The following is an 18,323-nucleotide window of genomic DNA, read 5'->3' as shown; positions in this document are numbered from 1 at the left end:
GTGGTGTGTTGGGCAAAAAATTTTTGGGTGGGGGGGGGGGGGGGGGTCTCAGTAGTAAAATATCAAAAAATGGAAAACAATTGCAAAAATGGTGTGGCCAGCTGAGGTTAAAAGTAGGGATGCACCGATACCGATATTTTTTTTTCCCGGTACTCGTCGATACAGAATACAGAGTACCGTTAGTCCCATTCCGGATGCCGGCGTGTAATGACTTGCCACCTGGCTTCCTGATTAGCTTCCCGATTAGCCGGGCAGCGTATAAAGACTCACGACCCGGCTTCTCGGTTAGCAGGGAAGCCGCCCCCATGCTTCTTGTCACTAGGTGACATGTCGCATACTCTTCAACACACCTGTAGCATAATACACACACTTGCTGTCCCAAAATCAGACTGCACCCAACACTGGCCTAGATGCATGTGCGACGGGTTGTCATTCATTTTTATACACCACACTCGATCACTAGACATTGAAGGACATAAATAAAACTAGGGCGAGCTGCAGGCAGGGACATTTCTGTGCTCTGAATATCCTTTCTAAAGTAACCATAGTTTTCTGAAAAGCTATTATTTATAAAACCCAATTACTAACTTTTTACATGGTAAATAATTACCAAAACTGTATTGTGTTTGACAGCAATTGCAAAAATCAATCAGGTTTCAGCCTGTCCTAGTTTTCTAAATGTCCACCTCCGAGAGATAGAGCAGCATGAAAAATAAGGCAGAGATAAATATAAGCTACTAAATATTGTAGAGGATTATTTGCTATTTTCTGCAGTCTTATAACCACCAGGGGCAGCAGCCATTTGTTGGCATCAAAATTATACATTAACCAGTTCAATACAGCGGAGGAATAAAAAAAAGATAACCAGTCATTCACAGCCGTCTCTGATACATTCCAATTACACATCATTCAAAAAAGGAGGATATCATTACAGCCAGTCCCCAACTCACAGCACAATAACAACTTGTCTACCGAGAATCCTATTGGTATTTACTGTCAGCACTGGTTGTTTTATTCATGATGGTACTTATCCTTTCACTGTACTACAGTATGGCACAGTTTACAACTGCAGTGCCATATCAGAGACTAAATAACCAATGTCCCAGAGACTCTGGAATAAACGGCCTCTGCTGTTTACAGACTGTTGTACCCAGATGGAATGTGAATTTTTGCTTGGATCCTTACTCATTACCATGTGCTACACATGAAATATTGTCAGGCACACTTATAACTCCTTAATGCTCATGAAACAAACAACACGTTCCGATGTGCTGTGTTTTAATGTAGCTGAACATTGATATACTGTTTACAATTTCAACCGTTTCTAAAACAGGCCATTGACGGCTCCAATATTTTATCAGAATTAACAAAGAATCAATGAATATGTATGATGACTGCAAGAAAAATGAAACAGAAATTATCGCCTTTAGCTGAAAGAGAAGGTAGTTATCTGGCAAAAAGACTTTCCATCCGATTGAAAATTGCCCTCTGTAGAGGATTTATTTTAATGTTTTATTCAGCTCAAAGACAAACTCCAGACTCAGCCCCCTAATTCCCCCTCCTCCCCCAGAAGCCCACAGTATGTATTAATGTGTTATAAATGAATTATAAAGAGGCTGTAATCTCTAGCAATCTTCTGCCGTGTGACCTCAGTCTCCGGCCATGCCTGTAGCATGTCTGCAGCCCCTGACCATATACTGAAGTATGTCCAGTCTGCTTGAAATAATCAATTAAGCTGACCACCACTGCCTTAGAATCTAATTTCTATGTTTTGGGATTTTTTTGGGCAGGCTCTGAAGACCCCGCAATGAAAACAACAGCTTCTTGCAAAGCGAAATTAATTAATTAATCTAGCTGCCTGAGGAACCTTAAGCCTGAAGATGGCATCAGATGAGGCCTGAACATCCACCTGATCTGATCTGTATTGCTAAGAATCTTCTAGGACAGCTACATGAGAAAGATAATTGGCTCCTCCTGTAAACACAAGCAGGTACTTTACAAACCCCTCTGACCCAACTAAGGCCTCACTGTATGTAAAAGTAGACTACCATCAAAAAAAGCCCAAGGGAAAAAATAGGATTTTTGTACTCACCGTAAAATCCTTTTCTCTCCGTTCATTGAAGGACACAGGGCAACAGATCGTAGATCCTGAATGGTAGGTATATCGCCACCTGCAGGAGTAGGACGCTAGGCACATAACTAAAAAGACAAGACAGCCTAGGGGCGGCCCCTGCTGGTGGCCCAACCCCTCACTTGCTGACAAGTCTCCAGTAAGTAACAAGCAGTTAGGAGTGTACACCCCATAAAAGATGGCGGGGCCTGTGTCCTTCAATGAACGGAGAGAAAAGGATTTTACGGTGAGTACAAAAATCCTATTTTCTCTCCCGTTCATTGAAGGACACAGGGTAACAGATCGTAGATCCTGAATGGTAGGGACGTCACCAAGCAGTAACACACTGAGGGATGGGCAACAACAAACACAACACCCAAAAGACCCCTCAAAGCGCCGCCTGCAACACTTTGCGCCCCAGACCAGCATCCGCCGCGTGTCACCCCCTGAGTCACCCCGCGCTGCAGGAACGCAAGGATTCTGCTGATGGAGAATAAACGTGGGGACAGGGCCCCAGCCTCACACCAGGCAAAATAGGCCCTCCACGTGAGATGGTAAATTTTCCTAGAAACCGCTTTGCGCGCCCAGAGCATAGTGGAAATGACCGCTTCAGACAACCCCCGGTCCTTCAGGCCCTGGCTCTCAACAGCCACGCCGTCAAAGCCAGCAACTGTAATCGCATCCAAAGCCGAATTACAGACATAACGCAGGCCCAGCACCAACTGCTCCGCCAAGTCCACAAAGGCGGGGGAGACGTTCTCCTCCGCAAGACCCTGATGTAACATTTTTGCCCACTCAGTCAGAGTCTGAGTGACCAAGTCCGAAGCAAAGACCGGACGCATGAGAGCGCCCGAGACAGAGTACAGGGACCGCAAAAGCGCCTCAGCCTTCCTATCGGAAGGATCCTTAAAGGATGGAGAATCCTCCACCGGGATAACCGTGGCCTTGTTTAAACGAGAGACCGGCGGGTCCACCACCGGTGGTGAAGACCACTTAGACACAAAGTCCTCCTCAAAGGGATAACGAAGCGAGAACCGTTTCGGAACCGCAAAAGACTTGGAAGGCCGTTTCCACTCCTTATAAATGAATTCATCAAAAAAGGAGATGTAAGGAAACACCTTGGCGGAACGTCTACTCTTATGCGTTCCAAACTGCACGTGCGGCAGCGCGGAAGTGCTGGCAACGTCTTCAATTTTTAGAGTCTCCCTAACAGCGCGGACTAGCGCTGAAACAGTCTCACGTTCCTGAACCAGGAGCGTAGACGCGGCCTCATCCTCACTGGCCGAATCAGGCTGCGAGGAATCACCAGGATCAGGACGCGGTGATGTCGTGGGAAGTTCCCCTTCCTCCTCTGACTCCCCCGACAGGGCAGGGGACAGGACTGGCAAAGCCCGTTTCCTAGGCGGACGCCGCGTCAAGGCGCGCTCAATGCGCGTCACAAAACCATCCATGGCAGAGGAAAAGACCTCCAAGGACAGCGCGGTACATGCGGTACCGACCACACCCCCTGAGGAACCCGAGGGACGCACCGGAGACTGGCAAAGGAGCGCAGGCGTACAGGCCGCACAAAGAGGGGACCTAGAGGGGTCCGCCGGGCGAAGCCCACAGCCCTCACACGGCAATGCAGAGGAGTCATCCCTGCGATCCATGGCCCACACAAAAACCCACACCCCAGAACGGAGACCACCACAGCAAGGGACTGCGATATACCTACCATTCAGGATCTACGATCTGTTGCCCTGTGTCCTTCAATGAACGGGAGAGAAAAGCAAGAGAACTCCATACTAGGGATGTTCAGATATCAGTGCCAATACTTGGCATTTTCACAAGAACTATCAGGGTTGCAGCTACGACTGGGCTCTGGCGCTCCACCACTGTCCTGAAATCATCAGTCTCTATTGTTTTAGAAAAACTGTCACATGACAATAAACAAAAATGCATCAGTACTTGTATCTGTGAGTACTTGGACAAGTATCAGTACTTGTACTTGAAAAACAGAGATGTACAAATCCCAGGAGCTCTGTATGCTCCTTAAAAATGACAGCTGCTTCCTAACTTTTGAATTTGTCTCTAGTCTAGGAGCTGGAAAAGTATCTGTACATGTACTTGGTATCTGTTCATCCCTCCATATCTACTCCATACCCATAAGCATTGTCCAAACAACCTCAGGCACAAACATAAAATGCAGCACAGCGTGTCCCAGCTACTGGGACCATGCCGGCCCGAGCACCTCAACTGTGGCTCTGCACCCTAGATCACCACCACTGCTAGCAACATAAGAGTATCATCCTGCCACCCAACACTATGCACAGCTGAGATGGGAAGTCTGCAAAACCTAAGGGTGGAATAACCATGGTGGTAAATACACAGGAAGGTGGGACCACACCTGGGGCCACAGACAACTCTGCCATCAGAAGAACAAACGTTATGCTGCTTAAACTGCGGTAAGATACACAAACAGAAATGGAGGGCCTGGGAAGGGTTTCTAAAGTAACTGCTTGTGTTTCCTGTAGAGGAGAAGCCAATCATCTCTTTCATGTAGCTGTCCTGAAAAAGATTGGGGAAAGTCATTTTTTCTAGGAGGTGCACCAAAATGGAAATGTTAAAACCAAAACCGAAATTTAAAAAAATGTCAGGCAGAAACAAATGCTGAAAATGTTTATTTAAATTTTTTTATATTTTATTTTTTTTATAAGCTTTTTAATTTTTATTTATTCATTCTTTTTTTAGTTAATATTTCTATTGTTTACTTTTAGGAGCTTTGGGGAAATATTAGGGGTCTAAACAGACCCCTGATATTTCCCTTTTAAAATAGAAAAAGAGATTGAGGACGTAAAGCCCTCAATCTCTTTTTCTGTATCCCCCGATATCAATGAACAGGAATCCTCTATGAGTGTTCCTGTTCATTGATAACATGAGAATATAGTATGTTTACTATAACTACAACTATGAATGAACAGGAGGTGATGTAGATCACTCCCATTCATTCATAATTGAGGATATAGTACACATACCATGTCCTCAATTATCTACAAACACTCAGCGATCATTGAACACTGAGTGTTTGTACCGCTCTCCTCTCTGACACGCTGTCACAGGAGGCTGAGCGAGAGTTGCGGGAGGAGAGCTCAGCCTCCTGTGACAGCACGGCCTGTCTCCGCCCACACACCGCTCTGCCGGACTGTGATAGGAGGCTGAGCGGTGTGGGAGGAGACACCAGCCGCTCACAGCGCTCTCCTCCCGCAGCGCACGGCCGGCTATCACAGTTTCTTTCCTCCCGGCTGGGACACAGCGCCCAGGGCGGAGGAAAGAAACCAGGGATACACCGCTATATCGGCAGGAAAATGGCACTTCGGCATTATGCGAAAAGTGCCAGTTTCGGCCGATATGTTTTTCGGCGGACGATATATCGGTGCATCCCTAGTTTTTTCTATTAGAAGCAGTGGCTGAAAGGTAAACAGGTGCAAGCTAAACTACATTGACAGTGAAGGGTAATTTTCTTCTGATGCAATGGAGCTGGACCAAAAAAAGGAAGGACAATGTACTGATTAAGGTACAAGGCCATGAACACCTTAGGGAGAAAGGAGGTTTTAGGCCTCAATATCACTGTATCCTTGCGTAGGACCAGATATGTTTTTTTTATAGGACAAGGCTGCAAGTTCAGACATGCACCTAGCAGAGTGGGTCAAAGTAGAAAGGAAAATATCCCTGATGGGTTAAAAAGGCGGTCCTAAGAGAGCCAGATTTACATCCCACGTATTGTTATACAGGAGAGGCAACAAGACACATCCTGTACCAATTGTCGATTCAGAGAAACCCCTTTCTCTCAAAACCTGTCCTTCTACAGTCATGCTGTTAAAGCCAGCAAATATGAAGCAGGGTGGTAAACCACACCTTGACATTAGAGATCGTCACATCTGCTTGGACCAGTCTGGAGTTGAGGATCACTGTAATGCCCTGCATCTTGATCCCGCACAGTAGGCAAGGAAGGAGTTTCAGAGAAGAAAAGGCATAGATTAGGCTGTAGAGATCGCTCTGGGTGACCAAAGAATTAAATGCTTCTAATAGACAATTTCCGCACATGGAAAAACAAAAAATCTGTCCAGTTGGTTGTTGAGACCAGAAAGTTCACATCTTGCATTCCTCTCTTGTGGCACAGGTCCTGAACACCTCCTGGCGTTTCCCTGGTTCCAGGCCCTTCCAACTGAGGTAATCTGCCCTGCAATGGTTCGCACCTGAAATGTGAATGGCTGACAACGCTGGCACATGGATTTTTACCTCTTGCCATGGCAAGACCTCTGGTTTCTCCCTGATGGTAAATGTACAACACTTCTATGGCAATGTCCAACTAAATCCTAGACGGATGAACAGTGTTGTAGGGACAACCAAATCACTCAGAGCTTCAGAATGTTGATCCAGAGAGGAGACTCCCCTGGCAAGACTCTGAACCGACAATGTGTCTAGGACTCCTCCCTAGCCCTGCAGGTTGGCATCATTTGTTAGATCTTCCAAGAAAGTGGGAGGAAATATTTTCCCAACTCCAGAGCTAGACTCTTGAGGCACCAGGCCAAACATGACCTGACTCTGGTGTCAGATAAGTCAGTATATCTAAAAACTGAACTGATTTGTCCCATGAGGGTAGAATTTTACATTATAGGGTTCTGGAGTGAAAATGAGCAAATGGAGCTGCCTCAAAAAGGAAACTACCATCAAGCCCTGAACTCTCATGCAGAATCGCAGAGTTGTTTAGTTCCTAGACTGTAGAGTCCGAGTCTGGCCTGTATCCAGGAGGAGACACAAATACTCCAAGTGATGTGTCAGTTTCAGCACTGATTTCTGCAGGTTCAGGAACCAACCAAACCTTTTAACTTCTGGACTCTGCTCAAACTCTGGCCAATAATGTAATGCATAGTGTGTTTCAACAACAGGAGGGTGTCCAGATATCCTATGGGAATACCCTCTGACTGTAGCAAGGCTAGCAAGGGTGCCAATACCATCGGCACAGTTGGCAAGCCACAATGGAAAAACAGAAATAGCGTTTATATGCTGGAAAGATGGGGACTTGTTAGTATGCATCTTTTATGCCTACAGAGGCTAGAAAGCCTCCCTGATAGTCTCCCTGATAGAGAGAAAGAGGATATGACAGGCCTGATTGATTCAATGCTGAAATGTTGTATTCAAATGAAGATATTTATAGCCTCATATCCCAAGACGGGGCAGAGGTTAGAACCGTTAAACATTTCTGCAGTTGCAACTATAGCAAGAACACCTTGGTTCACAAAATCTGCAAGTATAGTATGGAGATTTGACAGTCTCTGTGAAGACACAGGTAGGTTGGACAACATGAAGCAGGGTGAAGGCAGATAATGGACCTCTAGCTTGTTGCTTCCAGGACACTACATCTCTTACCCAGGCATCCAAGATGCTTTCTAACTATGTGTCCTCGATGGTCAACACGTCTGCTTTAAAAGGACTTGTAGAGGGATTTATAGGCCCAGGGCTCCAGGTCTAAGTCTTACTTTAGAGTTTGAAACCTAGGATAAACTAAAAAGAACTCTTTTTGGTAGGGATGCACCAATATATCGGCAGAAAATTGCACTTTTGGCTAAATGCCGAAAGTGCAATTTTTTAGCCGATATACCGGTGCAACTGCGATTTCTCTCGTCCCCGCTGGGCGCTGCTCTGTGTTCCATAAGGGAGGAGAGAAACTGTCACAGGAGGATGAGCGCTGCAGGAGGAGAGCTTCGTTTTTGAAATTTCCACTTGAGTGCACCTCTACTTTTTGGCTTCAGATGGGGCAAGAGTCTTCTCAGTTTGAAACAGGCTTCTAGTGCAGGGGTAAATTAGTATTTTTACTGCCAGTGATTTCTGTTAATGAATGATCTAAAGCAGTACCAAAAACAAGCAATCCCCATCAAAAAGCATGCACACGTGTTTTTTACATTGTTGTTTTACATTTCAGCCATAGAGTACTCCACACATTCACAGGCAGGGAACTCACAGGTAATATCTCATTTATGCAACATTGTACTGCTGTAGGAGTAAGTAAGGACAGTAGCTGGATGATATTGCATTTCTTTAGTCCATTCCCCAAAGGTCACACAGACATGACAACTATAGTAGGTTGAAAAGCAGAGCCTGCTAGTCAAAACAATGAATGGAAAGGGTTTCCAAATATTTGTCAGTGGGATCCTTAAGCAATGGTGCATCCTCAAAAGCTGTTGCATTAACTACCTCCCGGCCGGCCGTTGTGTATACGCGGCCGGCCGGGAGCTTCTTGGATGTAACTGGGCGTGTATACACGTCCTGTTACTCCCCCCCACACGGGCGCGGCGAGCGGGAAAAGCCCATTACTTGAAAACAGGCAGCGATGCCCGTTAATATACAAGCGATCTGCTGGCTGTAGAGCCAGCGGATCGCTTGTATGAGGTCCCGTGATGTGCACCCCCCTCCGCGGCTCCCCCCCTCCCGCTGTCAAGTTGGTCCCGGGCTCTGCTGTGTCATAGGGGATCAGAGGGAGGTCGGTGCACGATCTCCCTCTGGTCCCCTCTCCGCTGTCAGAATGCGGAAGTGGTGTATATTACATCACTTCCGCATTCTCGTGTCACTCTCCAGCTTCAGATGCTGGGGAAAAGCTGATGAAGCAGATCTCTGCTTCATCAGCTTCTTCAGGGGGGTCCTTTGTGAAATTAGGGGTCTTGGAGACCCCTGATTCTCCATAAAGAGGACCTGTCACCTCTTTTGCTATCACATAGAGGGGTTTCTTAGCCCACTCTGTGATAGCAATAAAGTTAAGTGGAAAAAAAAAAATTGGAAAAAAATGTAAAGTTCCCCCCCCCCAAAAAATGTAAGTTACACATTAAAAAAAAAATGTTTTTTTAAATTCTTTTTTAAGTCCCCACCCCTATGTAAACATGCGTCAGGTGCGCATACCTGCGAAAACGACGATTGCGCCCATTGCGCCACACATGTTACATATCGCCGCGAACGTCGCAGTGAGAGCAATAATTTTAGGGTCATCAATCACTGATAACACTAAACTGATGAGCTGTAAAAAGCTTTTAAAGCGTTGCCTATGGCCAATTTTGGGTATGCTAGTTTTTTGCGAGTGCGCACAATTTTTAGCTTGACATGTTTGGTGTCTATTTACCCGACGTGACCAGTCGGGTAAATAAAGTGGGTAATATTAGTTGTTTTATAACATAATGTAAAAAAAAACTTTTTTTTTTTTTTCAAAATTTTCTGTAATTTCTCCTTAATATAGTAAAAAATAAAACCGCCCAGTGGTGATTAAATATCACCATAAGAAAGCTCCATCTGTCCCCAAAAAAATGGTATAAAATGCATTTCAGTACAGCGCTGCATGACCGGATAAACGTCAGTCAAATTACTGCAGCGCTGAACACTGAAAAATGGCCTGCCCAGGAAGGGGGTCTAAACACCTGGTCTTCAATTGGTTAAAGGATGGAAATCGCCAGATCTACACTGGGCACAGCCCACTTCTTAATAAAAGCCTCCTTAAAAGGAATGATGTTCTGTAAAACTTTTAAGAGGAGTGTACAGGATATTAGAAGTATGTCAGTGCCCATTGGGATGGAAGGAGGAGTCTATTTATTTAATGTGGTTGATGTGTTTCCTGTTGCAGGCAGGCGGAGCCTATATCTCGATGGCTGTCCTGGAAGATGACTGGGGAAATGGTTCTAGTAAGGAGTACAGTAGAAATGTTTAAATAGGTGTTAAGGCCTTTTAGACATCCCAAGCTAGTAACAGCCGTGCCATAGGTATTAGGGTGCCCACACACCTTCCGATAATCGTACGATAATCGCGGGAAATCCCGCGATCGTACGATTATCGTAAGGTGTGTGGAAGCCGTGTGACCTCTACTACCGTAAGGTCGCACGACTTTTATCTTACGAACATGTTTGAAAACCCGCCGAGCATCGTACGATGTTCGGCGGGTGTGTAGCATGTTCGTAAGATAAAAGCCGGACAGGCCGGTGTGCGCAAGCACACACTGCCCATTCGGCATTGCGGTCATCGGAAGCCCGCCCTTCAGGGGGGCGCGGCTTGCGATCGCAAGTACGATCTGCCTATGCAAGATAGGCAGATCGTACTTTTTTAAAGTACCTTACAACCATCGCAAGACAAAAGTTTTGCGATGGTTGTAAGGTGTGTGCCCAGCATAACACTATTTGTAAAGTGGCAGCACCATGTCATTAAGAACCAAACTGGTATCTTTAAGGCTGGGAGCTATGGCAACAAACAGGCTGCAGTTCCCCGGGAACAAATTCTTCCATTAACAATTTATGAGACTATTCATCAGATAGAGTCTCCGCAGCAGCAAATTAAACGGCCACTATAGTTACTGAGGCTAGAGGATGTGCCCCTGTGAACCTGGAAAGCGGCTATATAAAAACACAGTACACAAAGGGTCTGGAGAGCACCACAATCACAGCCCAGTCCCTGAACATCACAGGTTATCTTAGCCCCCATCTATGGGCTTACTCACAGGTTGACTGGTTCACCTCAGAGGCTATGCCACAGCCCTGGACCTTGAGAGCACTCTGCAGCTAACCAACACTGTACACAGTGGTATGGAAATATGCAGAAACCAGTACCCAAAAAGTCACATTCCAGACAAGCCCCACCATCTTCAGACCAGCAGGGATTGGGTATGGCTTCCACAGCCAATTGTAAAGATGCTCCCATACCAGATAGCTTCAAAAAGAGCCCAGCCTAGCAGCATAGATAGTCCTGATCGAAGTAAAAACAACTATGATGAAAAAAGTTAATGGCTAGTAAAAGCAAAAAAGATATATTTTCCCCTAGAACACTAGCAAAAAACTGAAGCTGGATGAAAGTGGAAGGTGGAAGTGGTTATACCTGGATGGCCAACAATTGTTTTTTATTTTTTTGTCATTATTAAATTCCTCCTGTAGGCAGCAGTATAACCGCATTGTCTACAGTTAAATCATGTGTCCTTTAAAGAGTAATTCCACTTCAATTGATTAAAAATAAATAATCCTCTCTGGGTGATCTGTGTACATTGCAAGGATTTTAGCAAACATTGTTGCAGATTCCTACCCGTTTCTGTTCTGAAGAAAAATCAGTTTATTGCAGCACATCTATTCCAAACTGATCCCCAAATGGGAGGGTCTGGGTTTATTACAACCAGCTTCTGTGGGCTTCCCTTGTTTTAATAGGGAAAGATGCAGGGTCTGCGTCCCTTTAGTAGTAATTTAATTGAAACCAAAAATAAAAATATCAGGCTGAAACCAAAAAAATGTTTTAATACTTTTAATTTTTTTTCTAAACTTTTTCATTTTTTTATATTTTATTTAATTTCATTATATATGATATCGATAGATAGATAGATAGATATTTTTTTTAACTTTACTGTTAGGGGATTCGGGGAAATATCAGGGGTCTAAACAGACCCCCTGATATTTCATTTTTACAATAGAAAAAAAAAGAGATTGAGGACACAGAGTCCACAATATCTTTTTCTACAGCCCCAGCACTAAATGAACAGGAATTCTCTATACCGTACTGAGTGTTCCTGTTCATTCATAAATTGTGGATATATTATGATTACTATGTGCACACAGTAACTCATACAATGTCCAGTTATTTACAAACATTCAGCAATCACCGATTGTTAAATGTTTGTATATCGCTCTTCATCCTGACTCGGTCACAGTGGGTAGTGCGTGGAGCAGAGCTCGGTCTCATTTCACAGCCGACTCTTCCCCTCCCCCACGGTCGGCTGTCTTCAGTGACGGCTGTCTCTGCCCACACACCGCTCTCCTGATCTGTGCAGGAGGAAAGCCTCCTGCGACACGCTCACAGCGCTCTCCTCCCCTCCCCGCCCCACTCGGCTCCTGACAGTTTCTCTCCTCCACGCTGGATGCTGCATTGTGTCAAGGGGGACACAGAGCAGCGCCCGGCGGGGAGAAAAAGATACTATGGCTGCACGACAATTTCTTCCCGAAAGGTACTTTGGGCATTTTGCTGAAAGTGCCATTTTCGGCGGTTGAAATTTGGGTGCATCCCTAATAATAACCCTCAACAAAGTCTCCGATTACTAAATCAGCACTGATATAGTAATCACTTGACTACTGGTAAACAAAGCCGTGTCAATGGCATGGATTTAGCAACAATTTTCTTAAAGCCTCACCCCACAGCATTGGGGTTTCACAGATAGAAACATATAGCCATAACTATAATCTGTAAGAAATCCATAACGAAGCCAATGTCTCCGAACATCCCACACAGAAGCTAATCAGTCGTTGTTAAAATGCAAAAAAAAAATATAAAATGTTTTAATGGAAATGTGTAAGATTGTAAAGAAGGTAAATAACTTTGTGACCCACCCATGAAGTGCTATATGGCTGCATATTAAGAACAGGGAAAACACTTCTGCTTCCTACCTGTTATTAGTACTCGGAGTGACTACTGCCACAATGCTGATACAAATCAAATCCTAAGCGCTCTCTCATCTCTAAATTCACTAAATGCCACACACCTCTGGTTATGGAGGAGCATGTGACTCTCCCTTCCTCTCGCGCAATAAGCAGTAATGTCACTAGTGCGTCCCTTCAGAAAAGCAGGAACACAAGAGAGTGACAGTGTAGCTTTCTGCAAGTGTAACTAAGTGTCCCAGCGGTGCTCTAGTTTAGTTGAGTGGCAAATTGCAACACAAGACAGCTAGGAGAGGAAGAATTTAAACCAAAAACAACCTCACTATGACATAACATATGACTATGGAAAGGCTCTGGGCTGCACCTAAGTGACATATACTGCTCTCTGGGAAAAATAGAAAGAAAAAGGGTTTAGCACAGATTAGTTTTAAATGATGCAGTTTCTGCAAGAGCAAACATTATGACCCATCTAAAACCAGCAAGTCAAACAAGCAGCTTTACATGCATTGATGTTGTTAGGCAATACTCCATGTTTCTGAAATATTTGCGATGTCAGCATCCCACCTCCCAAGATGTGCCTCCTTTCTATTAGGCAAATAGTACTTCTGCTTCTATTTAAGTGCTATGTATACACACACATAAATATCCGACAAAAGAGAAACAAAAAGCCTATTTTTGAGGCTTACGGGGTCTGAAACAGCAATGCTTGCCTTTATTTTATGTTAAAACATCCGTTAATATCATTTAAAACACAATGGATCTTGTTTACAATCCCCAGCAACCTCCAAAGGTGATATACAATAAACCTTGGAACACCTCAAATTACCGACACAATCCAGCTGTTCAATATTTCAAACATGCAAAATCATTATGTCATTAGGCTAATCACAAAGCGAGCACAGGCAGACCTTTATGGGAAGAAAATGCAACCTTATTTTGTTCAGCTTGAAAATCAATTACCTTTTTACCCTTTTTTTGTGATGTTACGATCATTCTGGGTGGCGGGGGGGGGGGAAAAGTGGAATAAAGGCAGCGTTCTCTGATTGGAAGATTTATATGACCTTCACCATTGTTCTTGATGCTCAGAGACACCGAATCAATGACCCAAAACTGGTTAAATGTTTCTGCAGTCCTTCATTGCAACACAAAATGGCATCAGCAACAACGTACATAATAAAACAAAGTTTTCTTTAGGCAACTCGGCATGTACTACACACGTATGTGAAATTTAAAATATATGTAAACCCATTCACTAAAATCTCATAACTTTCAATATCATCTAGTGATCCTGGGTCCTAGTTCAGGCACTACCTGTTATAGGATGGCAACACCCTGTTCCCGTCTCCCAACTATGCTCTTGTGTTGTCACCCGGTCACACAGACGTCCACTGAAGTCTAGAAGTAGTCCTTTCTACACATAGTCCATACAGTCAGAAGAACAGAAGTCTTAAACCCACAGAGCCGGGAAAGGAGATGCCCTTCCTTCCTGGAAGCTAGGAACAAGCCAAGTCTTCCTGGCCACAAGTCTTTTCAGTTAAGAGTCTGACTACTTTGCACATCATGATTCTACAATGTTTACCTATTCTTATTGTATTTTTCTCCATCCACCTCGCCTTAGTCCTAACCAGTTTTCCAATACTTGCTTATAATATGATACTATCAACATTAAGCTTAAACTAGAGGGATGATGTTCTTAGAAAGAAAAACAGTGCTGCCATACAGGGGTTGATTTGTGCAAGGCAAATGGGCTGTTCACTGTGTAAGCAAAAGGAAAAGGTTCCCCTCAGTTTGATAAACGAGACAAATCTCTGCTGACTTGTACCATCCAATTATGCGCTAGCAAAATACTACTGTTTTAGTTTCCTTGCACATGATTGGGTATTCTTGGAAAAGTGAAATGTTACCACATTCACTAAGCTAAAGGTAAACTTCCCCTGCACAGTGCTAATTCTCTTGCAAACCTATTTGCCTTTAGTAAATCAACCCCACTGTGCCTTGTGCTAAGATTTAAATGCAAGAAAAGAAAAAACATTCCTCGTGTTCAATGTCTCACACATGAATTAGGCAAACTTCAAAAAGTTTGATGTATATTTCAGCTAGGGATGCACCGATACCGATACTAGTATCGGTATCTGTGCCGATGCCAAGTATTTGGGCGGGTACTCGTACTCACCCAAAAGCTCCGATGCCTAGCCCGATACCTCCGGTATCAGGAAGCCGGGCAGCACGTCATTACACTCTGCCCGGCTTCCTAATTAGTCGGGAAGCCGACTCCATGCTCTCTCGTCTCTTGTGGAAGCTTGCCAATCAGGAAGCCAGGCGCCATGTAATGATGCTGCGCCCGGTTTTCGGATTGGTCGGGAAGCCGGTTTCATACTCCCTCGTCATCTCATGACGAGTGAGCATGGAGCCGGCTTCCCGGCCAATCAGGAAGCCGGGCTCCCCGTCATTACACAGCGCCCGGCTTCCTGATGGACCAGGAAGCCGGCTCCATGCTTCCTCGTCACCTAGTGACAAGAAGCGCGGGGACGGCTTCCCTGCTAAATCGGGAAGCCGGGTGGCGAGTCATTACAAGCCGCCTGGCTTCCCGAATGGGACTTCAGGTACTCGGTATCGGCGAGTACCTAAAAAAAAAATACCGGTACTCGATACCGAAATACCAGTATCGGTTCATCCCTAATTTCAGCAATGGCTGCGACCCACAGAGAAGTTGTCTCATCTCAGGGGTGGATGTCTGCAATTTCCCCAGAGTTGCTATTTTACTATGGTGAGTAATGACATCCTTACCAGCCAAGGGTTTCTCTGCACAACTGTGCAATATTCTTTGCCTTCTAGAAAAAAAGGGCCAGTGCAGCCCGAGAGCAAGACAAGGCAATTTGCTTTGCAACACAGTAAGACGTAGTATAAATGTTTCGATCTGTGCTTAGTGAATAGCCTCTACTCAAGCACATGTGATGGTCTACTTCAAATGTCAAAGTAAATGAATAGGACAACAATGTAAAGAATGAAACTGGTCTATACCACATATTTGCATAACAACAAGATATGGTAACATGTTATTGTACACATTACCTAAATCTCATTACCACTATATGCTCATACATAGGGGGTCTATATATAAATATAAGCTCATGCCAAATTATATATCACATAGCTATTCATCCAGAGAAACTGCACGTACATTCAGCTTTTGTGATACTGGGGCAAAGACAAATGTTCTTAGGCCCTATTCACACTTGAGCGAAGCCTCTTTGGACGTTTTTGGGGCATTTTTACAAGCATTTCATGCTCGAGTGTTTTGTTTTATTTTTACCCAATACAAAGCTAGTTACTAGGCCAAAAAAAGTTTTAAAGACACACTTTACGCATGTTTTTTGCAATTGTTTTGGCTTATTGACTCAAGTCTACTGTGGCCAAAACGCTTGACTCTGCTCCAAAAGATGCTCATGTACTTTCCAAGCTACAGGCGTTTTGCTAAAGCGACAGATCAGGTGTGAACAGGGGCCGTTGAAAACAATCGGATTCCCCCTGTTGAGTATTGTAGCACTTAGGCATTCACGCTACAATAAGCTCAGGTGTGAATTAGGGCATCTTCTCTCCTGTTTGAATGGCCTTTAGAATATAAATACATTAGCTTCATAGGTATTCCTTCAGCAGAACTGCATGTCTATTCATTGTGTGTTCAACAGCTGTTGTGAAAATGGGGTGAAAACAAATCTTCTTAGTTGATTTTCTCAACTGGGGGAATGTTTTTAAGAATATAAAACATAAATCAGCTGGTGCTTGCTCTCACTTGCAGATGAAATGAGCACTGCTATATTGAAAATAGTTCTGTCAATTCCCATGACACCGGTATTACTGTGTTGCAATTAAATACATTAGCCATAGACATGCTGGAAATAATAATCCCATAGACTGGAGTTTATGATTGCCTTTGACAGATAGAAACAAACCTGCCTCACAGAAGAAGTAAAGTTACTGCTGTTTTGCAACATCGTTTCCATCTGTCAAAGGCAATCATCAACTTCAGTCTATGGGATTACTATTTACAGCACTTCGGTGGCTAATGTAATACCACTGGTTTCTGAATTGACAGGACTATACACACAATATACCAGTGCTCATTTCATCTGCAAGTGAGAGCAATGACCAGCTGATTTATGTTATGTATATTCTTAAGAACTTTCAACCAAAAGAGAAAATACCCCAAGAACCTTTGTTTTCAACCTATTCTCACAATTGCTGGTTAACCCGCACAGAAAGAAGGTAAATGCAGTTTAGATGGATGAATAGCTGTGCACATTTTTATAAATTTACCCCATAAGGTTATAATTGGCAAAACATCTGAGCATGCAGAGTTTAGTTCAACAAAACATGCATATAGAATCTTACCACATCATCAGTCAAGTTTCTGAGTTTGTTTATTTGCTGTATAAAAACAAAATAGTGACAATGTTACTAAATATATATTGTATAACCAGAGTTAAAGCACAATAGCTAAGAACAATTGTTTGCCAAATTCAAAAAACACTCTTGCTCATTACAGACACTGCAATAAATGCATGGCTATCAAGCAACAGGCCAAATCTCACAGAGGGCATTGCAAGAAGGCCATATAGACTATAGACAGAATGTTATCATATCTACCTCAAAGTACCTTAGTGAAAAGACAGATATAGGATTTTCACAGGAAAGAGATTCTTATGTATTTAGAGGAGAAGTAAAATATTCTCTCCAGCTAACACTACAGCTGTGAATCAGGCAGCTGGATGGATCCTGTGTTGTAGGGATCTTTCTCGGCCACAACACAGCTCTGCGCTGTCAGCAGATAGCCGGTATCAACCTATGAACTGCTGACTGTGGATCACAGGACTACATTAGTAAGGCCTCATTTAGACAGACACCTGAGGAGCAGTAAGAATGCAGATCAAATCGCCTTGATTTTACTGCCCATAAGCCACCCACTGCAATGTTCGCATTACGGCTGGATAGTGCAGTATACAATGTCGCGGCTGCAATGCTTTGTCGCATTTGGTAGGCAGATATTAGAGTGTAAAGCAAAATTCCAGCCAACCATGAAAAATACACAGTTGTATATTTTAAAAAAATATTTGAATGTCTTATCTGCCTTGTTTGCAATTCACGCACATCTGCCAAATACACAGCCAGGAAGGTCACCCAACTTAGTGCACTGGGATGCCATTAAAAAAGAATGACAGTGCAGCCCAACACATAACTACTAAGTCAGCTTCATGGTGTTAGTGTGACACTGAAGCAGTCACAAGTCAGCTCTATTGATTGGGAGCGATCACATACAATTGATTGGTCAGTTCCCGATCTTTTCCCTGCAGAGAGAGCGGTGACTGTCTCCTTAAGGGAATTCCTCCCTCCCCTCTACATTCTTCCAGAGCTGACTGGCAGCAATATTTAATATTTTGCATGTAGGCGCACCGGCGCGTGTTTGTGTGTGTGTGTGTGTGTATGGGCCTGCACGGGAGGGGCATTTTTTTATGTTACTTTAATTTTTATACTTTTTTTTTTTTTTTTTACCCTAACCCTATTGCTATCACATAGGGGGCTAACAAGCACCCAATGTAATAGCAGGGTGTGACAGGTCTTTATGGAGAAATCAGGGGTCTTTCAGACCACTAATGTCACCTAGGGACCCCAAAGAAGCTGAGATCTGCTTCCCCAGCTTCATCTCCTGGCTCCAAGAGCCGGAGATTGTAACAAGTGACACCGGAAGTGATGTAATACACATCCACTTCTGGGTCCAGTGATTGGAGCTCAGC

The 18,323-nt window shown here is 44.0% G+C and overlaps 1 protein-coding gene across 1 annotated transcript in view; it reads right to left on the bottom strand.

Moving 5' to 3' along the window:
• Nucleotides 1-18,323, bottom strand: part of LOC108789240 (protein diaphanous homolog 3-like) — a 127,459-nt gene that overhangs the window by 94,367 nt on the left and 14,769 nt on the right. Inside the window, exon 2 of the mRNA XM_018559202.1 lies at nucleotides 16,924-16,959. Within this exon, the coding sequence (XP_018414704.1) occupies nucleotides 16,924-16,959 (36 nt within the window). The remainder of the gene's footprint in view (nucleotides 1-16,923; nucleotides 16,960-18,323) is intronic.

The sequence above is a fragment of the Nanorana parkeri genome, unplaced genomic scaffold, assembly GCF_000935625.1.
Source record: "Nanorana parkeri isolate BGI_ZX_2015 unplaced genomic scaffold, ASM93562v1 scaffold381, whole genome shotgun sequence".
NCBI classification, from domain to species: domain Eukaryota; kingdom Metazoa; phylum Chordata; class Amphibia; order Anura; family Dicroglossidae; genus Nanorana; species Nanorana parkeri.
This window is presented reverse-complemented; position numbering and strand designations above follow the sequence as displayed.